Genomic DNA, 25,605 nt, shown 5'->3' on the forward strand with positions numbered 1-25,605 from the left:
TTGCTGTAGCCAAGAATAGCAGGACTGCTCATTGGCTGTCTTGAGGGTTTGACAGCTGAAAGACAAGCTGGGGAAGTATCAGAGGGGTAGCCGTGTTAGTCTGAATCTGTAAAAAGCAACAGAGGGTCCTGTGGCACCTTTCTGTTAGTCTTAAAGGTGCCACAGGACCCTCTGAAGCTGGGGAAGGAGATTGTTACAGATTTGTTCAGCGATGGACCTGAAAAGACTGAGATGGTTGGGCATTGCAGAGGGGATTGTACTGTGGCTTTGGCATGATGGTATGGTACCCAACACACGATGCATGCAGCAGTTTAAAAGCAGGTCTATCTTCCATTGCTTTAATTAGAGGAGAGGCTGGAATATTAGAGAAAACATTCCAGGGCCAGCAGGAGTATGGGAAACTGCTGAGGCTGGGAATAGAGACCCATTTCAGGGTGGACAGGGACAGGACATGGCCCAGACAGGTAAAGGCAGTAGATTAGAATCTTCCTTGTTTTTCACACATGCTCCCACTACTGCTGTCAGCAGGCTCCTCTGGTGTAAGTGAGGCTGAATTAGACCCAATCCTTTAGACCAGCCTCTCAAGCTGCAGTCCAATACTACACCCGTTTGATTTGTTGCTTTATCATGTTACAAACAATCTAATTTGTCGTCTACCATCACCCCCACCATTACAGTTTCCTGACTCTCTCCCACTCATTGGGTATGTGTTTCACTTCTTTTCCCAGACACATTAGCTTTTATCCTCCAAGCTTTTATCCTTGGGTCAATCCGCTCACAGTTTCCAACCTAGCCATTTTATAATGTAAAATATTTGTGTTCTCATTTACAGGATGTCTCATTGATGGAATCTGAAGAAGCCAATGGGGGAGACCCCTTTCCCCCAGCAACCAGCAGCCCTACTGAGGAAAACCCTGATCCTACACCAGCCAAAAGGGGTCATTATGCCACCACTGAGTCTGTAGAGATGAGCACCGAGCTGCCTGGCTCTGCAGAAGGAGCACAGATCTCCATTGCCCAGGATCCTCCAAGGCATCTCTCTGCTGGGGAATCAGCAGAGATGTGTGGCAGATCTTCTAACCCTGTTCTGTCAGGACTGGAACAAGGGGAGAGAGATCTAAGGCACCAGAGAGGACTCTCAGAGTGGGAGAAAGATCCTGCAGTACAAGAGATATCTTTGGAAAGACAGAGATGGGATCACGCCTCGAACTCTGAACAGGGGAAATTAGCTCATCCTGAAAGCAGTCAGTATTCTTCCTTTCCCAACACAGTCCCACAGGCAATAGCCACTCATGACAAAAACCCGCAGGTACCGGCTCCAGCCCTTCATATTGAATTTCCTCAGGATCAGAAACAGTCCCTGGCATGTCATACTGCTGTCCCCCAGGCACAGCATAAGGAAACCTCAATGACAGACACAGTTCCCAGCCAGAGGGAACCAGCCACTAAACACTTCCTGGTGTGTAAAGAAGTTTCAGAGGTTCATTGCAAGACTGAGACTTTGCATGATGACACTACTGGAGATCCCCCCTTGCCGGGGTTGGACGTAGCAAATGGGACCATCAGAGAGCTCCCACCAAGTACTGAAGCAGTGGCAAGGACTGACGAGGAGCCATCTCCTGGGATGGATGCAGTAGTCAGGATGAATCCCATGCCTTCTGTAAATAATGATGAAAAAGTGGGAGGCTTGCAGGGAGGGGGAGAGGATACAGACTCTTCCTCTTCACATCACCCACCCTACCCCTTATTGGATGACAGCCAAGGAAATTCACAGCTGACAGGAGGAAATGCAGATGGAAAGATGGTCCTATCATCCCATGAGAGAGGGAACAATGCTTTGGCCACAGACCAGAAAACAGAAGTGGCTGCTAGGCAAAGTCCATCTGGTTCTATAAACCTCCTTCTGGAGGAGGAGAAAGGAGCAGATGATGGAAGAGCAGAAGGCAGCACTGAATCTCCAAGAGAGTGCGTCTTCCACATACTGAATGCTGCAAAAAACACAGAGCAGGAGGAGTGGCAGCATGAGCAGCTAGAATGGAGGGAGGAGCCCGAAGAGGGGGAGCAGTCAGAGCAGAAGCAGCCAGAGCTGGAACAGGAGGAGCCAGAATGGGAGAAGCTAGAGAAGGAAGTGAAACCAGTGCAGGAGGAGCCAGTGTGGGACAGGGAAGATCAGAAGGAAAAGAGGTGGGATGAGCTGGAACAAGAGCCAGGGAGGGAAGAGGCGGAGCAGGAGGCTCCACCACCAGCACTCAATCCAGCGTCACCTTCTCTCTCCAAGCAAAACTGGGACCTCCGTGATGAGGGGGAGTGCACTTCCTCGGCTGAGGGAACAGGGCTGGCCTCTCTGCACCAGGTTTCATTCTCCAAAGATCAGCATCCTGGTGAGGATGAACTATCCAGCATAGCGTTGAAGGCCTGCATTGGAGGAGCAAATGTAAGAGCTCAGCCACCTGCTGTGATAACGTCCAAAAGTCAGAACCCAGTGGGTGGGAGTTCCATGATGCACTCCCCCACTTGCCACATCTCTGCGCACTGGGGAGACGTGGGGGTTTCTGACCCTTCCAGCTTCATTTCTTTCAATGGCCAAGATTGTGAAGAAACCTGTCAGGATAACAGAGCCAGTAATGGTGAGGATGGCCATAGTGATGAAGATGGAAGGACAGTCCAGAGCTTTGATGGAGGAGCCATCTCTCCGTTATGCAGAGAAGTAACCTCATCTGGTGCAGGGAACCCAGACTCTTCTGGGACTCTGGACCCTTCTTCTGGTGCCAGGAACTTGGGATCTTTTGGTCCCACAGATCCCCATCCTGTTGCAGAAAAAACAGCATTTCCCAGTCATCATTATTTCACTCTAGCCTCGCCATCAGAGTTCAACTCAGCAGTATCAGCACCTGGCCCATCTCAGGAGGATGCTGATGAAAGATCCCAAGTGAGCCCTGTGGGATGTACTGACCTGGACAAAGCACCAGTCTCTGTACAGGACACATCCAGCCAGACTTCTTACCTGCAGGAGGCAGCTTCTAGGGAAGGAGCCTCAGTGACCGCCAGCACAGAGGGTGTCCAGACTCCCCATGGTCTGCTTACACCTGAGAAGGGCTTTAATGAAGAGTCTAGTGCCCAACCTTCCATTTCCAAGGCTTTCAGAAGTCCCCCTCCACAGCAGAGCCTGCCCAAGGACACAGATGAAGTAGAATCTACTCCTGCAGCTCCAGCTACAATGCACTTGGAGTCATCCCAAGCACCAGACATGGCTCTTGCTCCCCCGAATTCCCTGGAGAAAGACCAGAGGCACCAAAAGCCCCCAATGAGAAGTTTTGTTTTCCAGGGAAAGGAAGTGGAAGCAAACGTCGTTCACGCAGCACAACACAACCCTTTACTTGATGAGTCACATTTGAGCTTAGAGGTGGAAGTGCTAGGAACAGGAAGTGCCCTTAACGCTGTACCGCAGCCCCCAGAACAAGCTGTCGTCCTTGCCCTGGAGCAGCACACACAGCCTCCTCCTCCTGTGCCTGATGCTGACCAGCTCACGCACCCTCCAGCTCCTGCGCCCGGCTCACCTCTGGCCCCTGGTGCCACCCAGCTTGCCCACCCTCCGGTGCTTGCGCTCAGCTCACCTCCGGCCCCCGTGCCTGACGCCGACCAACTCGCCCACCGTCCGGCTCCTGTGCCCAGCTCGCCCCTGGCCCCTGCACCGGACGCCGACCAGCTCGCCCACCCTCTGGCTCCTGCGCCCAGCTTACCCCTGACTCCTGCACTTGATGCCGACCAGCTCACCCACCCTCCAGCTCCTGCACCCAGCTCGCCCCCAGTCCCTGTGTATGATATCACCCAACTCGCCCACCGTCTGTCTCCTGCGCCCGGCTCACCCCTGGTTCCTGCACCTGATACCACCCAGCTCGCCCACCCTCCTGCACCCAGCTCGCCCTTGGCACCTGTGCCTGATGCTGACCAGCTCGTCCACCCTCCAGGTCCTGCGCCCGACTCGCCCCCAGCCCTTGTGCCTGATGCCAGCCAGCTTGCCCACTCTTCAGTACCTTTGCCCAGCTCGCCCCTGGCCCCTGCACTTGACGCCGACCAGCTCGCCCCCCCTCTGGCTCCTGCACCCAGCTCACCTCTGACTCCTGCACCTGATGCCGACCAGCTCGCCCATCCTCTGGCTCCTGCACCCAGCTCACCTCTGACTCCTGCACCTGATGCCGACCAGCTCGCCCCCCCTCTGGCTCCTGCACCCAGCTCACCTCTGGCTCCTTCACCCAGCTCACCTCTGGCTCCTGCACCTGACGCCGACCAGCTCGCCCATCCTCTGACTCCTGCACCCAGCTCGCCTCTGACTCCTGCACCAGATGCTGATCAGCTCGCCCCCCCTCTGGCTCCTGGCTCACCCCTGGTTCCTGTGCCTGATGCCACCAAGCCTCCAGCTTCTGCACCTGGCTCGCCCCTGGCACTTCTGGCTGATGCCTACCAGCTTCTCCAGTCTCAGTCCCTTGTGCCTGACTCCAACCACCCTTCAGCCCCTGCACCTGATATTGACCAGCCTCTGCCTCCTGTATCTAACTCCACTCCACCTCTAAACTGTGTATCAGATTCTAGTCAATTACTGGCCACTGCCCCCAATTCCAGCTGCCCTGCCCAGGCTCCAGCCTCTGTGCCTGATGCTGACAGCCTTGCTCACGCTCTGGTCCCTGCCCCTGCTGTGGAAGATGGAGAAGAGAACCCCCTCCTAATGCAGATGACCCACGAGGGAGTGTCTGGTGCCCAGTGGGATCCTGTCATCTCACCTACACTGGATGAGGTGGACACTAGTGACTCAGGGGCCACTTCATTGGCCGAGAGCTCAGATTTTCCCACTTTGGAGAATGAGGCACCCATGGGCCACTCTGACAGAAGCCCTAAAGCAATGGGTCAGCACCTGGCTACACACTGTGGAAAGTCCACACCTGACTACACCTCCAGGCCCTCCCTGGGAGGGTGGGGAACATCCACAGACTCTCAGAATAGAAATTCAGCACAGCCACCCCCACTACTAGCTTTCTCCAACCCAATCCACTTCCTGCAGTTCAGCCCTCCATCGCCACCAGCCATCAGAACACTATACCAACAGGATGCAGTCTTCGATGAGCCCCAGTGGGACCAGGCACAGGCAGGCCCCACCAGCGTGGATACGAGGAACACAACAGCCCCTGCAGTGATTATCGAGAAAGCAGAGGGCGCTAGGACATGCAAGCAAAAGATGGAAGGGCAGGGAGAACCGCTTCACCTTGCGGCCCAGGTGAAAGAGGTGGCCGTCAAACATGCACTCTTGGAGAAGTCATCAAGTTGGCCAGATAAAAAAGTCATCAGGGTGGACATGAAGGAGCTGGGACTCAATTCAGGGAGTCAGGAGAACGTGATCAAACACCGAGCAAAAAGCAAAGACTGGCACCGGCAGGGCCTGAGGAAGATGTCAGTACTGTCAGACAGCTTACAAGGTGAGACCCCTCTCCTCCTAAAATACCAAATCTCAGCATAAAGCAAATGATGGAGGAGTGAGGGAGTGAAAATAGCTATAGCCAGAGAATAGCTAGAGACCCACTTCCAAAACTATCCACACACAGCTTTGCCAAAGCCCCTCTATCCTGCCCTGCAGTCCCCTTGCTATTCCAGTCCTGGGCTCCCCTCATAGCTCTGCTAATGCCCCTCAGTCCTGCCCTGTGGAAATATACCCCCTTGTCACTAAAATTGAGCTGTATTATTGGGGTTTCCAGAGATAAAAAAGCTATTACATCAAGTGAGGCCTGCCTGTTTGCCTGCTTTGGACCGCTATCCCAATCACCATTCTCCAGACTAACCAATACTAATAATAGCTACCAAAAGCACACCCAGCTCCCATTTCACTAAATTAGTCCCTCCTCAACTACTTGCCCAGCATCTCTTCTCACCACCTTCCCCGCCTGCTCCTCCAGCCTCCCTTCTCTCCTGCCTTGCCTACCCACTGAGCCCCAGTGGGTATGTCTACACAGCATTTTGGAGCAAGTTTCCCAGTGCTGGCTAACAGACTTGGGTTAACAGGGCTCACGCTAGGACTCTAAAAATAGCTGTATAGATTGCTCTGAAGTTGTGGCTTGGGCTGGAGCCCGGGTGCTGAAGCTTAGGGAGATAAGGTGGGCTTCAGAGCCCACCCTATAACTTTAAAGCTCTGTCTACACAGCTATTTTTAGAGCACAGGCTAGCAGTGCTCCTGCTAATGTCTGCTGACCTGGGCTTGGAGGCTCACTCCAAAATGCTGTGTAGCCGCACTCGGTCCTTATTCAGAGTTCTAGTCCTTTTCCTAAGCCATGCAGTGGTCCCACTAGTCCTAATCTTTTCACAGTAAGCTATTAGCCTTTGAAGGGTAGAGGCCTCTGCTGCCACCCCAAGGCTGTTCCATGTCTGCAGATGAGGTGATAGCCAACTTTCAAGCAATAACAAAAAAAGTGCACACACTTAAAGAATGACAGTGAGATAGATATAAGGCCGGTGAGATTTTGGATCTCCTGGCCTATTTGGTGCCACCTCTTTAGTGACAGATTTGAGAGCTGTTCAGTTTGATTCAGAAACCTTCAGGTCCCATTCTGACCCCATGCTACCCTTGGAGAAATATTTCATAAGAACAGAGAATTTCAGTTACTACATCAGAATGCTAATCTATCAGATCCAGTGTCCTGTCTTTGGTGGAAGCCAATGATGAATTCTTTAGACAAAGGCATAAATCCCCCACAATGCACTTTAGCCAATATTGTAGTTAGTGTGTACTTGGGAGGATGAGATCTCTATGCCCTTTATCAATACAGATATTGAACTGGATGAAATTAGTGACACTTTTGGCATATTTTTGCCTTGACTCCTTTTACATTTTTTCACACTGCATAAATATTGGCATTTTGGGATACTGGAAGTGTTTTTACATTGAAGCCACTTTGGTTCAAAATACTGCACTTATACATTTTTGGCCCCAAAGTGGAAGAAGTTAGTGATAATAGTGGTCCCCTTCCTGGGCTCTGTTCTCATCTCTGCCACCAGCTGGTCTGAATAATCCTTTGCCACATATATAGTTCTTTCCTCAGATTTAGTTAGGCCTCTCCTAACACCCTCCATCAAAGGAGGTAAATATTTCCCCCATTCTACAAATGGAACCCTGCTTCAGAGAAAGAGAGAGTGACTTCCCAAAGGTCACCAGTGACTTAAGTGTCAATATCAGAATCACAACGAACCCAGCTCTGACATCTAGTCCCATGCCTAATTTACTAGACCATAGTGCTCCCAATACATATGTATAGGGTGATTTCCAGAGGTGTTGAGTATTTACAACTGTGAAGTCAATCAGAGCTTTGGGGTCTGAACATCTCCAAGAATAAGGCTCAGATTTTCAGAAATGACTTTGGGTGCCTCAGGTGGTGGGTGCCCAACTTGAGGCACTTTAAAGGGGCCCCGATTTCTAGAAAATGCTGAGCAAGCCACCCACACCCTGAAAATCAGGCCCTTTTCAGGCACGTCAAATTGGGCACCAAAGTCCTTGTCACTTTTGAAAATGCAGGCCTCTTCCCATTTGGTGGCTTGGAAAGATGTGTGTATGAAAGACAAGAATTATTGTCTAAATGATGGGTACGAAGTGTTAAGTAAGTGCCAAGTATTGTTAAAGCCATGAAGCTATAAAGCCCGAAAAAAAACCTCAGGAGGGCACTGGTCCCAGTTTCAGGCTACCGCCTCTACATAGGGTTTAGGATGTGATTTCTGCATTGCATCATGTCCTTACAGTTGGCTACTTGGAATCTCTCTCATGTGCACTTGCTGTCTTATTGGCAGAAAATGGGATAACTTCTCTTGTCCTTTCAGAGGAGGGAGCACACAAGGACCAGCCAACCAGCTTAGACACAGTTATACGTCGGTGAGTCTCACATTTGCTTCTAATCCCTTCCACCTGAGGTACAGAGGCCCAGAACTTTCCAGTGATTCCTTAGCGACCCAAGAAACAGACAACAGAGCAAAATGCTCTCTGAGATAATGCCTAAGCTTCATCCCAGGCTGCCCATGCAATGGGATCCCCTTCCCCAAGGGGCAAGAGAGGAATTCATGTCCCTTTACTTCTGAATATCCATCATCCTGACAACGGTCCTTTGCAATAGAAATAAGGAATGCAGACTTTGAACTTGATGGAGAGAGAAGTCCCAGCTGTTCCAGATTAATTACTGAGATCTGGATAAGCTACATCCAGTTCAGCAGTTCTTATTTTCTCCTGTCTCCTTGCTCCCCAAAACTTCTCTCCCCGGACAGGGAGAAGAAATCTGCAGACACACTGGATAATTTCAAGCGCCGACACTCCAAACTGATCAACTCCTGTAAGTACCTCTCATCTAAGTGCTCTAGGAAACCCCAGCCATTATCCCCCCTGTGGAGAGCTGCTACAGTGAAATTAGGTGGGAATATCAGTGAGAGAGTATAGAGAGGGCCATGTAACCATCGGCATGCAAAGTGGTTAGAGATGTGGCAAGCTATGCTGGTGATAGGTGCATTATAAACACTATAGGCTCTGACATGTCCATTTGTCTTAGACTGATTGTATTGAAACAGTAATGGAGCCCTCTCCACACAGGGAGTTCAGTAGTCACTGCTTTCGAATGAATCTGAATTGCTGGCCTCTCTCCACAGCAAGGTTACTCTATCAGGAATACAGCGATGTGGCTCTGAACAAAGCAATCCAGAGCCAGAAGAGAGCAGATTCTTTGGCAGAGGACTTCGAACTGAGCTCTCCAAGCTCCCCAAGGTTACGGAGGAAAGTGCTGTCTTCGCAGGACTCGTATCTTCAACGTCTGTCAGTCTCATCCAATCCGTCCCTCTGGCAGGACATCCCCATGATCCGAGGAAGCAGAATGCTGCTGAACATGTCCCGAGATGATCAGAAACTGCAGGAGGTAATGGATGGATGCTATAGGCAGCGGGATGGGGATTGGCCAGGTGGGACAGCATAGATGGATGGACAAATCAGAGAGCATGAATGCATGATACAGGAATGCAGATGGGTGAAGAGGAAGAGAAATTATCAGCAATGTGTATCCAGGTTAAAGGGAAGCTTGATACCTGTGATTATGAGTGAATTGAACCCAGCATAGTAAGGGAAAGGCATGCAAGGGTAAGGAATGCAGTTATGGATCCCAGCAGTACATGTTATGAAAGCAAATTTGGAGGAATTAAGAAGCCTTGTGGAGCAAGGTACAATAGGAGGAAGCATTAGGGACATAAGCCTGGAAGGGACCTCCTGGGTCCAGTCCCCTGCTACTAAAATAGACCAAGAGTGGAAGAAGCTGGAGGACCCTAAAAGACTACATTAATCAAGGCCCGGACTATAATTCCTCTGAAAAAGAATGCAAGGATCAAAAGTTGGCCATTGTGTGCAAAAGAGGCTGTGAGGGAACTGGAGGACACCGAGCACGCAGATTCAGAGAAATGGGGTGGGAAGGACAAGGGGAATCAAGATGCACTGAAGTGGAAGCAGTGGGGCAAGAGGATCCAGGGAAGGAGGAGAAAATGAGGACTTGGGGGAAATTTGAGAACCCTGATGGAGAAATAAAAGGTAGAACTGAGGAGATCAGACAACTTGTGAGAAATGGCAATATGGGGGGGGGGGGGGGGGTGCTAAATAAAAAGAAGTCCAGGAAGGATGAATCTCTGGAGAAAGAATAGGACACAGAGGTGTTGTGATTATTTCTGTAAAAAAAAAAAAGGGGGGGGGAAATAGATACTACAGTTCCAAGTCAAAGTTGATGAATAGCTTCAAATCGCACCATAAGCTTGTCCTTCCATTCCAACAAATGGATAGATGAAGAAAGAATAGACATGGGGTTCTCAAACTGGGGGTTGTGACCTCTCAGGAGGCGTCATGAGATTATTGCATAGGGGGGGTCACCAGCTGTCAGCCTCCACCACCAACCCCCACTTCACCTCCAGCATTTATAATAGTGTCAAATATTTTTTAAAAGTGTTTTTAATTTATAAGGGGGATCACACTCAGCAGCTTGCTGTGTGAAAGGAGTCACCGATAGAGAAGTTTGAGAACCACTGGAATAGACTGATGTCCCCATCTATCTCTGCCAGCCTGCCTAGCCCCGGGCCTCTCACCATCATTAAAGCACCATCTCTTTATACTACCAAGAGAGAGCTTGGCTTTTTTTCCCATTAGGAAGCAGCAGCTACACACCACCTATACTGGAAGCCGGGAAGGTTCCTGGCCTTTGCCCCTTCATTGTCCTTCAGTGCCACCTCGTTTACATCCCTCACAGACATGCCTGCTATGCTGACGCTATGTCCCTTCCTCTACAGGCCAAGTTCGAGTTGATCCTGTCAGAGGCCTCATACTTGCGCAGTTTAAATGTGGCAGTGGATCACTTCCAGCGCTCATCAGAACTCCAGGCACTCCTCACCAAGCAGGAGCGCAAGTGGCTTTTCTCCCGCCTGCAGGAAGTGCGTGATGTCAGTGCCAGGTGAGTCCAGGTTCTTCACTTCAGAGACCACCAGCGTCTGAAGTGCAGATACAGCCCAAGGATGGAAAACAAAGATCAGACCAGTCAATAGCCCTTTCACCCCTACTTCATGTGTCCATTCAGTCCTGGGACACGCATCCCTTCTTCAGAGGAACATCTACCCTACCCTGGAACAAACCTCTTTCCTTCTTTGGGTGAGAGAGTGTGAGTCAGGTAGTCTTGTTCATTCAGTGTGGTGCATTTAGAAATGGTGGCACATTTGTACAAACAGAAAATAGCAGGCGAACAAAGAATCTAAAATGCCACCAACAAGACCACAGGCCCCACCAAACATGGCCTGAACCAAACGAGAATTACCAGGAAGGAGACTTTGGCCCAAATCTAGCACCAAGCAGACATAACCCAGAACCCATCATCCACCTGACCCAATTTAAGAAAACTAGAGACACTATCTGGCAGATCTCAATCCAGCACCAGCCATAAGCCTGAACCAGAACCAGTGCCACCACATGCCAGACGTTTTGGTTGGTGTACATTCTGTATCTCAGAGCCTTTATTTTTCTCCTGTAAGGCTTGACTGATTGCATGTCCTTTGGTTCTCTACCACTTTTTCCATTTCCACTACAGGGCTGGGTTGTTTTTGTTTTAAACTCTCAGATCCTTGTGACTGTGCCTTAAGCAGCAGTAAACTGGTCTTCACAGCAGCTGAAATCCCTTTTGCCTTAATGATGATGTATTTTGGTATTCCTCAGCTTTCTTTCACACTGGAAACCAAACCACCACCACCAAACCTCTGCTGTCCCCCAAAAGTGGAGAGGAACCTTGAGATTAGTATGTGGGCCTTACACGTAGCACAGCAAGGGAAGGAGACTGGTGACTGGAGAGAGACAAAAGGACCTTTTCACTTTGCTTGTACTCTCCAGTCTGTCTGTATCCATCTGCTGTCTCTTGTCTTATAGTCAGAGTTTTAGCTCCTTGAGGTAGGCACCATCTTTTTGTTCTGTGTTTGTACAACGTTGAGCACCGTGGGGTCCCAGCCTATGACTGTGGTTCCTAGGTGCTATGGTAATGCAAATAATAAATAATAACAGTAACCACAGCACATTAGTAACAGTGTTTCTCTCCTTTCATGTCGACATATGGGGCATTACAGTTTCCTCTTCGAGCTGGAGGAGAAGTTTGAGGAGAACATGTTCAACTTTAACGTGTGTGACGTGGCTCTGAGACATGCCCCTGCATTCCGCAAGGTGTATCTACCATACGTGACAAATCAGACCTACCAAGAGCAGATTTTCCAGAGGCTAATGTAAGAACGCTGCTTTGTTCCCGTCTCACCCTCTGCTCTCCTTGCCGCACCTCATAAGTGCCCTTTATCAGCCAGGATAGAGCTAAGCAGTTGCGGGTTGCCCCCAGGTAGTCATGCCCCGTCTACAAGCGTGGGTGTATGAGAGCGGTCGGAGGCTTCCATCAGTGTTACAGAAACCATCCATTGGGAGGGCAGGGCTGGGAAGCTCCAGGCTCCTCTGGTTTAACAGCCATGGGAAGGGAAAGACTAATCAGCATTTGATTCTACCAAGTATCAGAGCCCCTTGTTGGAGAAGGCAGAAACAAGTAATTGCAGGTTCGTGCCACCCCATCCTACTGGAGGAGGCAGATACGACTGGCTGGAGGATTCAGTTCAGATTGGCTGTGGAGGGTAGAGTGGAGCAACTAATGCCCCCAGTGCCACACACCCCCTGCAGGAGAGAACAAATCAGAGCTGTAGGTCACTTCGATACTGACCCTTTATTGGGAGGGACCCCAACGCGGAATGAGGCTGCCTCAGTAACAACTCTCCCACTGCTATGTCCATACAAGAACCCAGTCCTCACGGAAGCTGCACACGTACTGCCTCCCTTCATCTCCTAGGGAAGGGCACCACCTAACAGGGCCACCCCTTGTACTCCCTCTCACTGCCACCTAATACTGAGGGAGGCTGCCTTGGTACTGATCCCTCCCTTCCACCCACCAGGGAAGTCTCAATTCCAAACAGAGAGGGCCTCCAGGATGCTGCCTGTGCTCTAGGGAAAGGAGGGAGGAGGAGCTCACAGGCATTGCCTCTGCCTCTAGGGAAGTGCCCTAACCCATTGAGGGGGAAATTGGAATGTGGCTATTCCCTCCATAGGGAAGGAGTCTCCCTGTTCCAAAGGGCTCTGGCTCACCAGGGAACAGCTTCTCTTGCCCACTGGAAAAGGGAGTGAACAGGGAAGTGGTAAAGTTTGCAGATGATACAAAATTATTCAAGATAGTTAAGTCCAAAGCTCACTGGGAAGAGTTTCCAAGGGAGCTCCCCAAAGTGGGTGACTGGGCAACAAAATGGCAGATGACATTCAACATTGACAAGTGCAAAGTAATTCACAACGGAACATATTATCCCAACTACACATATATAATGATGGGTTCTAAATTTGCTATTACCACTCAAGATCGATTTTGGACTCACCATGGATAGCTCTCTGAAAACTTCAGCTCAATGTTCAGCAGCAGTCAAAAAGGCTGACAATGTTAGGAACTAATAAGAAAGGAAGAGAAAACAAGACAGAATCTCATAATGCCACTATATACATCTATGGTGCGCCCACACCTTCAATAATGAGTTCAGTTCTGGTCACCCCATCTCAAAAAGGATATAGTGGAAGTGAAAAACGTTCAGAGAAGGACAACAAAGATTATTAAGGGTATGGAACAGCTTCCATACAAAGAGAGACTAAAAGGATTAGGGCTGATCAGCTTAGAAAAGAGAAGCATAAGGGGGATATGATACAAGTCTGTAAAATCATGAATGGTGTGGGAAATGTTATTTACCCTTTTCCACAATATAACAGCTAGGGATCAGCTGATGAAATTAATGGTCAGCAAATTTAATACAAACAAGAGAAAGTACTTTTCCACACCACACACAGCTAACCTGTGGAACTCATTGCCATGGCATGTTGTGGGAGCCAAAAGAATAACTGGGTTTAAAAAAGAATTAGAAAAGTTCATAGAGGACAGATCCATCAAGTGGTATTAGCCAAGCTGGTCAGGGATGTAACTCCATGCTTGGAGCAACCTAAACCTCTGACTGCCAGAAGCCAGGAGGGGAAGATGGGGTGGATCACTCCAGCTGCCCTATTCCGTACACACCCCCTACAGCTCTTGTACAGGCCACTGTCAGAGACAGGATACCAGGCCTGTTGGACCACTGGTCTGACCCAGTATGACCGTTCATCTGAGGAAGGAAGTAGGTCCCTATGATGCCACCTCAATATTACTTTCTCACTGCTACCCTGCTGAGACACCCAGTTCCCAAAGGGCCAGCCTGTAATCTACCTCTTCCCCAGCAGAAGGGTTCAACTCCATTGAGAGAGACAGATTGTTTCTCCCCCAGGGAAAGAGCCAGTTCCAAGGTAATGGGGGCTCTGCTGCTTGGTCGTATCAGACTGTGATCCTGCCCCTCCCCTTGTAGAAGGCACCATCACTTTATTCTGTACAACTCCTAGATTTCTCTCTCTCTCTCTCTGGCAGGCACAGAAATGCAAAGTTCCAGCAAGTCCTGGAGAAACTGGAAAGTGCCAGTGTGTGCCAGCGCCTCTCCCTCAAATCCTTCCTCATTCTCCCCTTCCAACGCATCACCCGACTCAAACTCCTCCTACAGGTAAACAGCGAAGTGGTCGGAGGACCCACAGTCCCCAGCCCATATTATTAACTCCTCCCTCACGGCACACTCAGACACGGGTCACTGCACAGGAATCCTGTCCGGCCTTGGACAGGGAAAGAAACAGGAGCTGAGGGGAACTGGAGAGAAGTTTGCCTGTTCAATGGCCTGCATAGCATGGTTGTGATAATCTTTGATAGTTGCTCTGACACCAACGCTGGCTATGTTATAAATGCTTACAGGCTCCCCTTCTAGAGTTTAGGAGTTTTTAATCATAGACTATCAGGGTTGGAAGGGACCTCAGGAGGTCATCTAGTCCAACCTCCTGCTCAAAGCAGGACCAATCCCCAGACAGATTTTTGCCCCAGATCCCTAAATGTAGGGTTACTATATCTCATAAATAAAAAAAGAGAACCCTCCATGGGCCATGGCCCTGCCCATTTCCCCACCCCTAGCCCCACCCTAACTCCGTCCCCTCCTCCCTCCCACTCCCAGCCAGGGGGAAAGGGCTGCCCCAGTGCTACCAGCATCACGGTTTCCCGGGCAGCCCCCAGACCCTGCGCCCCCAGCCGGCACTTCCCCAGTGCAGCTGGAGCCCGGGAGGGGAAGCGCCCAGCCGGGGGCGCAGGGTCTGGAGGCTGCCCAGCAAACCGTGAAGCCGGTAGCGCTCGGGCTTTGGGCAGCCCCTATGCCTCCGGACCCTGTGCCCCCAGTCGGGCACTTCCCCTCCGGGGCTCCCGCGGCTCTGCGTAACTTACACTGTATAAGTTACACAGAGCCGAAGAGGAGCAGAGCCCCCGCAGCTGGAGGCTCTGCTCCTCTTAGGCTCTGTTTAAGAGCCGGGCTGCCCCAGCGCTACCGGCTTTGGGCAGCCCCCGTGCCTCCGGACCCTGCGCCGCCGCAGCCCAGGAGGGGAAGTGCCTGGCTGGGGGCGCAGGGTCCGGAGGCAAGGGGGCTGCCCGAAGCCGGTAGCTCTCGGGGAGCCCGGTTCTTAAACAGAGCCTCCAGCGGCTGGGGCTCTGTGTAACTGACACTGTGTCAGTTACACAGAGCCTGGGGGGCTGGAGGCTTTTCTCCTCTTTGGCTCTGTGTAACTGACACTGGGTCAGTTACACAGAGCCCCGGCGGCTGGAGGCTCCAGCCGCCCCGGCTCTGTTTAAGAGCTGGGCTGCCCAAGCGCTACTGGCTTCGGGCAGCCCCCGTGCCTCCAGACCCTGCGCCCCCAGCCGGGCACTTCCCGTCCCGGGCTCTGGCAGCGCAGGGTCCCGAGGCACGGGGCTGCCCGAAGCCGGTAGCTCTCGGGCAGCCCGGCTCTTAAACAGAGCCTCCAGCGGCTGGGGCTCTGTGTAACTGACACTGTGTCAGTTACACAGAGCCCCTGCGGCTGGAGGCTCCAGCCCCCGCGGCTCTGCTCCTCCCCGACTCTTCGGCTCTGTTTAAGAGCCGGGCTGCCCGAGCGCTACCGGCTTCGGGCAGCCCCTGTGCCTCCAGACCCTGCGCCCCCAGCCGGGCACTTCCCCTCCTGGGCTCCGGCGGCGCAGGGTCTGGAGGCAAGGGGCTGCCCGAAGCCGGTAGCGTTCAGGCAACCCGGCTCTTAAACAGAGCCGCCATTTTCCCAGACATGTTCGGCTTTTTGGCAATTCCCCCCGGACGGGGGTTTGACTGTCGAAAAGCCGGACATGTCCGGGAAAAAGAGGACGTATGGTAACCCTACTAAATGGCCCCCTCAAGGATTGAACACACAACCCTGGGTTTAGCAGGCCAATGCTCAAACCACTGAGCTATCCCTCCCCTTCCCCAAAAGCTTTAAAACTACCTTGAACTGCACTTGGAAGCAAACAGGAGCCAATGTAATTTGCTCAATGTGCCTTACTGTTGGACAGACAGAAAGAAGTATTGAACAAATAAGAATCATGTTATTGTACCTAGGCTGTTTTGTGCCATGACTAGTGTTCATTTCCCCCCTACAGAAGTTATTGCATGTGATATTCGAGTCTAGTAGTACACTTGCAAAGACAGGAGCTGCATGCAGATTCCTGTGCTCGCTGGTTATCCTGATTCCCTCACGCTCACCTCCTGTCCTGGCCCTCTGCCCATTTCTCCCTTGCCACTGCTCATCCTGTTGTCTCCCTACACCTGCCCCCCCCCCCCCCCATATCCACCTGCCCATCTCTTTTGTCCTTGGGGGTCCATTCTCTCAGCCTCGGTTCTGAGACACTTTTTGCGGTTGTTCTGCAGAATATATTGAAGAGAACCCCGCCCGAGTCGGATGAAGAAGTGCAGGCCACACAGGCTTATGATGCACTGGAGAAGGTAAGGAGCACCAGCCCATTCTCCACTAGCAGTGTTATTGCCAACCTGCCAGTGCTGCTTTAGGCAGTGAACCAAACAGCTGCAGGGACTCCCACAGCATGGGACTTCCATCAGGAACAGACTGAAATGCTCACATGATCTTACTTCTCATGTGCTAGTGCCACATGCTCTTGAAGTGTAAGCAGGGAGCCAAGGGCAAGAGCAGGGGCTGTTGGGCACTGATGATGTCACACTACTTTCTTTAGTTTTCACTCTAGGCATTCTCTCGTGTGCTGATTGGCTGTTCATTCCCTTTGTCTTTTATTTAGCTCAATGGGTTTAAACAGAAACCTCCATCACAGTTCAGGGCAATTGCACCTGTATTTCCCCCTTGTGGTTCCAGCCAGGGCACCCACTCTCAGGCTTCCAGCTCCCCAGCCATCAGATCTCTCAAGTAGAGACCCACGGCTCACTCCCTCCTGACCATGGTTTTGCTGGGCTGCACAGTTCCCTGCCTGTAATGAGTTCCCCTGCAAGTCAGACTGCCTCAGCAGGCCTGCTTTGCTTTCTCTTCAGAGGCTATAAACAGCCTAATTGCCCACAGTTACAAGCTACCACACAGTCCTTTCTAAACAAGCACATTTCTTAAAGTGAAAGCATTACAGAGAAAACGTTAAAAACACTAAAGGAACATACCCGCATTGTAAAAAGCTTACCAGAGCTTCCCCCCGCCACTTCCCCCCGCCAACTCCAACTGGGGCTGATCAGTCCTTCAAACCCCACCAAGGGGTCTTCCTGTGGTTACCAGTTAATAACTGTTAAATTCATGGGGGAGCTTGTTCTGAACTATAAGTCCCTCCTTTTTGCAGCTTGGAGCTTTGATCTGCCTATTCCAAGAATAGGTAACCAGCAGACAATGCGTTTCTCCTCATGGCAGAAGGTTGGGTCCAGAGGTGGGAATTTGCATTTACCTCCTCCCAGGTATTTCCTAGAAAACCCACTCAACTTTGTTTGTCCCAAAGGTTCCTTCCTGTCTGGCACATTGTTTAAAGTTTTGAAGCTTATAACACTTCTCAGGGTTTATGGGGGTCACATCTCCCCTCTAGAAAACTTACGTACAATTCTACAATAATACATAAACTTTGCATCTTTAATGCAACAAACTCCAAAGCTACTTCATTCAATAAGGTTTTTCAAGGATATTGCAAGAAACTGCCATATCTGTCCCACCGCGCCCCCTCTCCTCCCCCACATATCATGACACTCACATACCACTTGCACAATCATCAATCCGTATGCTGTATCCCTTTCCCCTAACCTGTGTCTATTTAGACTGACGCTCTCGGGGCAGGACTGTCTACTACTTTGTGTTGGTACCGTGCCTGGCACAATGGGATGCCATTCTTGGTTGGTCACTATGCACTAAGATAAACAGGGCAATAATTTGAGTTCCTTGAGGAATCGTGATGCCACCCCCTCGTTGCAGGTATTCTCCACCCCTACAATCGCTGAGATTGTTTTTTGGACATGGTGTGCACGCTCTCCTATCCAATCTCACCCCTGCTCAAGTCTCATAGAACTGAGTCTCCCACAGAAGAGCAGCTATAGAGCATAGGAATTTGGGACCGTTGGGTGGGGGCAAGAATGTCACACCTTGAATCCTACACCTTGCAGCAAAGTGGGTCCTAGATTGTACTTGAGCTAGTTCTGCCCATTAGAATGTTGTTCCCTTCTTCTGTAAATCCACCTTGCCATGCACTATTAGCAGCTGCTGGGTTTCAACCACATTAGACAGCTCTATATTTAAGGCTAAAGAACATCCTTCTCGTGTGTGGATAGGAAACAGATTTAGTGGAGCAGGAGGTGGGTCAGGACCATGCAAAGGTGGAGTTTGTGGTTAAGTATTATCTAATAACCCCCCAGCTTCCTGTATGCTTGAGATACTGCCTGTAGTAAGTATTGCTCCCAAATGACCAGTGACTTGCCCCAATTCCCAACAGGCAACAGTATTTTGGTGCATCTATTGCTCTCCAGAGATCCTGGTATTATTGTAGCACCCAGTAGCCCTTTGGGCCAGGTGCTGTGCAAACACAGGACAAAGATATACTGTAAGCTATCTGGGGCTGGAACAAAGTATAAGACAAGAGACAACAGATGGGAGCACAAGGAAACAATAGCATGCTAGGCTGTGATCTTAATATACCAGCAGCCTAACCATTGTTGAGTTTCTTGTAGGCATCACCAGCAAAGGAGGGACTTGAAGGTGGATAATGAACTAGTTCTGCAAATGTTTACAGGAGTGCCACCCAAGCCTAAAGGTGTTTGTTTGAAAATTTAACAAGTGGGTAGTGGAGGCGGACAGCCAATCGGAGGCAGGAGTTGACCCTTTGATACTGAATGATAGGTAGTATCATGATGCTAGCTAGGGTGGGGAGAGGCTGTGAAAGGCTTTTAATGTAGAAGACAAGTACCTTAGGTCTGATGTGCTACAGAAGGGAGAGCCAGTACAGCAAGGCAGAGTGAGGGGTGTCATGGTCAAAGCAACAGGCGAGGAGAGTGCTCTTTGCAGCAACATCCTTAACAGCTCGGAGCAGGACAAGACTGGATTTGTCAAAACCAGACATAAGGAGCTTGCAGTAACTGAGACATGACAACAGCACTCCTCACTCAGAGCGGAACTCAATATCAGGGACTAAACCTCCACAGTGAGTAAAACTGTTTGGCCGAGAAAGCACAGCATCCATCCGCTCTTTGGAAAATGAGATTCTGGGAGAAAGAACCCTGAGGGTTGTGCCATCTATATCTATTCTATCCGCTCCCAACAACCTCTTCCTCCTTCCCCTCTGCAGCTCATAAAGGACTGCAACGAAAATGTCCAGCGCATGAAGAGCACTGAGGAGTTGATCTACCTAAGACAAAAGATTGATTTTGAGTGCAAGGTAAGAACCCACCCGCTCCGATTTCTACTTTAGTCCTACCTACTACCCACACCCAACACCACTAACTCATCACTGCACACTCAGTCTGTTGTCTCCCACCCCACCCTGTATTTTCCAATACCCGAGGAGCACTGGTGAACTAATACAGAGCACACAGAAAATAGAGTTGCAGTACAAGGTGAGACACTCCCCTTTGGGTTGCTCAGTAACCTGACCCCTCTTAGCCCAGCACCTCACCCCTGTACAAGGATGGGAGCGAGAGCGGATTCTGGTGTCTACTCCCCTGCATTATGCCAGGGATGACAAGTTTTGAATCTACCCAATTCATCTACCTCATCGTGGGATTGGAAGCAGCGGATCAGGTCACAACTTGCCCACCTACAACAGGGGCTATGAGAGCAACCTCACCTTATGCCTTCAAGAAGGGGTTCCAGCCCTAATGCACCAACTTCCATGGGTATCTGATCATGGCATTCTTCCCTGTCTCACAGATATTCCCACTGGTCTCGCAGTCTAGGCGGCTGGTGAAGTGTGGTGAGCTGATGACGTTGGACGACAACACTCTGAGCCCCAAGTGGAAACTCACCACCCGCCACATCTACCTGCACCTCTTCAATGACTGCCTGCTCCTGTCCCGGCCCAGGGAGTGAGTCTCCCAGACTGCACCTCTCACTGACCTCTATAATTGCGGGTCCAGAAAGGGGTGGGGATGTTGGTGAGGCAGCGTCCCTTCCCCCTCAGATTCCAGCCAGCAGATGGCAACCTTTATTGGCTAGACTGCTCAGTTTAGCACTCTCACATCTCATGAACAGCCTGCAAGCTTCATCATGCAGTACCTTCACTTCCAAACTCTTAATTATAGCATTCTTATGTCGTTCTACATATCTTCCTCCCCTTTGCACCTAACCCCCTTTATACTTCACAGCATAACTTAGTTCAGTCTAGTTTTGTTCAAGGCTAACGCATTTCTCCCCCAGCCTATTTTAGCTTAAGGACTGTATGGATGACCGGAGAACCAGTGGGAATATGGCATGACAAGAACCTGAAACCTGAGTAGTTGAGGGAAAGGGATTCTTTAGTCCAGACTCTTTTTTTTTTTAAGTTGTAAAATATTTAACCAGCGTCTGATGAACACTTGTGAGAAAAATGGTCTGAGACAGATTCAAACAATCCTGTCCCTTCCATTGAGGGCTAAGAAAAATTCTGTTCCAATTCTCTGGTCCTCCAAGAAGACCTCTAACAAAGGCAGAGAAGATGGGACTTTATATGTTTAAGGTGGAACTCCCCCCCCACACACACACACCCCTTTTAAACCTTCTTGACCTATCAAAGCAGCAAAAAAGAGCCCAAACCCCAAATGTTTTATCCTGTGTACGTGACTTTTAAACCTAACACAGTTTTTCTAATTCCCCCTCTCTTTCCCTTTAGGGGTGGGCGCTTTGTCGTGTTTGATCATGCTGCATTTTCAGATGTACGTGGGGAGAAGTGTGAGATGAAGCTGCACGGGACAAACAAAAATCTTTTCCGCCTTTTTCTCCTTAAGAACAACCAAGGGAAAAGCGTGCAATTCCTCTTTCGTACAGAGACACAGTAAGAGCCAGAGATTATTCCCACTGAATCCTAACACCACTTATACATATGGTTGCAGCTGCCAAAACCCTATACCTCTCTCAGCTGCCTAAATGCCCAACATCCCCTGCTGCTTCTGAGACCTAGAGGACACTCTCTTACAATGAAGTTGCAAGTCTCCCACCACACTTTCCAATTATCCCAACGCGCTGTCATCTTGACCCCTTAATCCCATCCACTGAGTCATCTTTCTCCGCCCCGTCCTGTACCCTTGTCCTGTTCCATACCCTCTTCTCAGTTACCCCATTGAACAACTACCCAGGCAGATATCTCAAGCTCCTAACACCGTGTCTGGGATATCAACCCCCAAAATGGGGGAAATCATTTTTTCAACCCCTTTCTCTTCCCTCCTTCATTTAGCCCCAGATTCTCACTAATCCTTCACTTTCCCCATTTAGCATTCTCTTTCACTTCCCCAAGAGGTGGTGGCAGGCACTTCTTTTCTCCAATCCCTCCCTACACAAACACCGCCCCCACCCTCAATATCCCTGGCTCCTCCACTCTTATCTCTCCAGCATCTGTATTTTGGTATTTTCCAGCAGTGAGAAGCTGCGGTGGATCTCCGCTCTGGCGCCACCACGAGGAGAACCAGATCTCTTAGAAAACCCTGGTGAGACTGCTCAGGCGCTGCAGGCCTGGGTGGGAGGACTTGCCTAGGGGACAGAGTTGTGTCCCAGTGAGGAGGAAGATATAAGGGTAACATGGACGTAGGAGTGAATCTGAAGAGGAACATTCACCCTCCCCTTTACTTATTTTACAAATATCAAACTTGACTCGTTTTTTCCCCCTTCATCTCCAGACGATGCCCCTCCCTCTCTATCTTCCCCATCCCCTCCACAGCTTCAGACACTCATCACAGGTGTCACCCCTAACATGAGTGCTCCTCCATCTCCCCACTTTTCAGATGCTGGGCCTCACCCTAAAGGTGTCTCCCTCATCCCTCAGGTGTTGTGCCCAATCCTCATGTTCTTCCTTCCTTGGGGAGAATGCGGTACCCAACACTTGCAATCCCTCTCACTCCTCCAGCCTACTCACGCTCTTCACCTCTCTCTCTCTCTCTCTCTCAGACTCACCTCAGGTTCAGTGCATACGGACATACAAAGCTCGGGAGAATGACGAGCTGGATCTGGAGAAAGCAGATATCATCATGGTCATGCAGAACAGCAACGACGGTGAGTGGAACAAGCGCTGATCTTCTTGGAGAAGGGGGGTGAAAACTGAGTCATCTCTTTGATGACAGGGCCATTAGGCTATATAAGGGATGGAGAGGGAAGCTTTCTTCTCAGAACATATCTTGCCTGCCTATTATCCGGGGTCTCAATTAGACCATTAAACAAATAGACCATGTGGCTTGAAGGTTGCAAGGGGATCTCTTTTTGGCTGGTGTCTTGTTCTAGCTTGCTCAGTTAGGATGGGGCTTTTTGGGGGTGGGAAAAGGGAAATCTCAGCCAGTTTGTCCCATGTTCTCTGTGTCTGCCTCCACCCCTGCAGGCTGGATGGAAGGAGTGAAACTCTCAGATGGAGAGAGAGGCTGGTTTCCCTCAGAGCATGTGGAAATAATCTCCAGCAAACACGCACGCCAGATGAACCTGAAGGAGGAACAGCGTGTGAAGAATGCCAAACAGCAGGTCTTCTGCAAGAAATAGGATTCTCCACTTCCTGTTGCAAACTGTACAGTCTCTCTGGTATGGAGAAACCTGACTTAAGAAATCCTCTCTCTACCACATTCTGGAAGAAACAACTCTGCAGAAATAAAAAACGAGCACTTAATACTGTCAAACAAAGTGCTTCTACTAAAGAAAGCAGGAATTCAGCCAGGAGTAAATATATTCACTTCTACTGCCTCTGTAGTCATGGTGAGACCAAGGAAGGAAAAGAAGCTGCATATATTGCTTGCTTTGTAGTAGTAGGGAGGGAATATAAGAGAGCAGAGGACTGGGACTCAGGACTTTTGGAAATCTGTGCCTGATTTTGCCACTGACAAGATGTGTGACCCTGGGCAAGTCACTTCAGAACTCTGCCTCAGTTTCCCAATCTGTAAAACGGGGATAATACTTACCTACCTCACGGGATGTTGTGAGGCTAAATTCATTCATATTTGTAAAGCGCTTTGAGTTCCTGAGAAGAAAGGCACTATAGTCATGTAAAGCACACTGTAGTTAAGGTTGAGAAGAGCTTTTCATTTCAACCTCTTCTTAGGGTTCTTTAAGTGGTTTTAATTTCCACATATTTTCATTTAAGATAATATATAATGGACCAAATTTTCTGTTGATGTAAGTGGGTACAATTCCAGTAACTTCAAAGGCGTTCCGCACTTTTATACCAGCTCAGTTTAACCCAGAGTCTCAGCAAAAGATAAGGTTTAGATAGTATGAGAAAAATCCATTAGAGTTAGGTAAGCATGGGGAAAGAAATTTTTCCCTCTAAAATGTTTTTCAGACCTTCTTTTGGAAAATTTTTCAAAAACGATTAGTGATTTTTGGGCGCTCAACCTGAGATACTTTGAAGGAGCCTGAGTTTCAGGAAGTTCTGGTCACCTGCCTTTGGAAAACAGTGTCCCATAATCACGAGTCACTTTTGAAACTCTTGACCAAGGTTATGTTTTACATGTTGGCATATGCTCTGTATTTAAATTTAGTTGTTCTTGAATGGCAGGAAAGTGGAACTGCACTGCGTATGCCTAATCTATTATAGCAGATGTGATGCAACACGCAACATTTTGCACAATTATAAAACATAAGGAAATCTATAAACTATAGATATTTTTAAGCAAAACATGTAACTGCAGTTTGTTAAGGTTCCATTTCTGTGCAAAGTCATCAGGTTTTAAGTGCAGCTTATGTGCAGAATCTATCCACTGGAGAACACTGCTTCAAACTGTAAAATATTTTTTCTTCTGTATTAAACAAAGGAGGATTTTTGCCTGTAATTATGCTAAGACAACATCAAGGTTGAGAATTTAAACACAGCAAAGTACGAAAGCAACACATGTAACCTTCTTGCTTCTAACGTATTTGAAGAATTATTGACCTTTGTATCTCTGGATCTTTGTAATATCCTTTTGATTTCCCTGGCATAGTTTGTTCCAGCCTATTTATGCCAGTCATTTGAACTGGATTTACATTTTTTTTAACCTAATAAACTTATGCACTTCTCCAGTTAGGATATATAGGTTTACCTGTTCCGTTGCAGTTAGCTTAGCTTATCTTTTTATAGGAACATAAGCTCTGTGCTGTAACAGTTGCCAACATTTGAACACTCCCCTCACCCCCCAAAACTAATTTTTCATATACGACGACCCTCCCACATCATTTCAGCTGGATAAGACTTAGCTTTTTTTCTCTGCATTGACATCTTTCTTCACTTCTACAGCAGCCATGGCATAGAACATTACATGGTGTAGTTAGAATGAGATGACGGCCCTTGTAACCTCCATACCACATGCATCATCTGTCACCAGTATACCAAGGTGACCTGGGAGGATGACCTATTGAGAGAGGACATTTAGTATACACCATACTGATACTGAAGGACAAGATGGTTATGATGTCCTGCTAGCCATTCAAAAGACTGGTCCACAGACTGTACAGTGCCTCCTTAGAGAGAACTAAAACTGATCCTAGGTCCACTTTTAACAGCTGAAATCAGTGCTTGGAAAGGGGGTAAAGGTGAGCCCTAACTTCAAACCAAAGGTAATGACAGACTAACAAAGGTAATCCTCAGCCACCCACCTAAACTTCTATCATAGTCCAAATACAAGATTCCAAACTACATGCCATGATTTCATTTGTACCATGTATGCATCTGGGACAAACTCATGGTTGTCATGAGTTCCTGAGTCACCTTTACGGAGTGAAGTTACTCAAGAGAATAAGCCTGCATGAAAACTCTCAAGTCAGTGAGGCAGTCTGAGATTCAGTCATGCAGCTATTTCAACTTTAAACTTGTCCCAGGAATGCAAAGTTATCAAGTCTGTTTCTGAGGGGGGGAAGGTTGTAGGAACATAGGAATTGTCATGTGAGATCAGACCCATGATCCATCTAGTGCAGTACCCTGTCTGACAGTGATTAGTACCAGATATTTCAGAGAAAGATACAAGAAACCCTGCAACAAGAAACTTTGAAACAAATCTGTCCATAGGACAGTTCATTTGTTACCTCTAGCAGGTAAAGACTGGCATAAACCTCTAAGCATGAGGCTTACCCCTTCTAAAAAAATAAAGTTTAAAAAAATTTCATAATTGAAACTCTGATGTTTTCATTAACTATATAAATCCCAATCCTGGATGTATTTTTTTTTTTTTTGGTAGCCTGCTAAACTCAGTCTCAATTCCATTGTAGCATTGAGTTCTGTAGGCTTACTATGCACTGGATTAAAGAGTGTTTCCTTTTATCTATATTAAATTTACTGCCCTTCAAATTGGTTGAATATTCCCTTGTTCTCGTATTAGGAGAGATTGGGCACTTGTGTTTATTGTTCAATTTCTACACCAATTGGTTTTGTACATCTAAAATCAGTTGCAGACTTTTACAGCTTCTTTCCTAACCATCTCTCAGCGCATGCACACACACACAAA

General features: G+C 49.0%; 2 protein-coding genes across 2 annotated transcripts in view; both read left to right on the plus strand.

Annotated features, from left to right (window-relative positions):
- LOC128831330 (arginine-glutamic acid dipeptide repeats protein-like) overlaps positions 1-4,281 on the plus strand; it is a 28,429-nt gene extending 24,148 nt beyond the window's left edge. The window contains exons 2-3 of the mRNA XM_054017672.1: positions 833-4,030; positions 4,234-4,281. Of these exons, the coding sequence (XP_053873647.1) occupies positions 845-4,030; positions 4,234-4,281 (3,234 nt within the window). The 5' untranslated portion in view covers positions 833-844. The remainder of the gene's footprint in view (positions 1-832; positions 4,031-4,233) is intronic.
- Positions 3,912-24,196, plus strand: LOC128842833 (rho guanine nucleotide exchange factor 5-like). Its single transcript, XM_054039040.1, has 14 exons — positions 3,912-5,468; positions 7,852-7,903; positions 8,290-8,354; positions 8,665-8,927; positions 10,333-10,493; positions 11,647-11,799; positions 14,040-14,169; positions 16,408-16,482; positions 19,311-19,400; positions 19,892-20,046; positions 20,829-20,990; positions 21,569-21,639; positions 22,097-22,201; positions 22,521-24,196. The coding sequence occupies exons 1-14, from the start codon at positions 4,724-4,726 to the stop codon at positions 22,673-22,675; spliced, it is 2,382 nt and encodes a 793-aa protein (XP_053895015.1). The 5' UTR covers positions 3,912-4,723; the 3' UTR covers positions 22,676-24,196.
- The last annotated feature ends 1,409 nt before the right edge of the window (positions 24,197-25,605 follow it).

Source organism: Malaclemys terrapin, chromosome 1 (genome assembly GCF_027887155.1).
Source record: "Malaclemys terrapin pileata isolate rMalTer1 chromosome 1, rMalTer1.hap1, whole genome shotgun sequence".
Lineage (NCBI taxonomy): Eukaryota > Metazoa > Chordata > Testudines > Emydidae > Malaclemys > Malaclemys terrapin.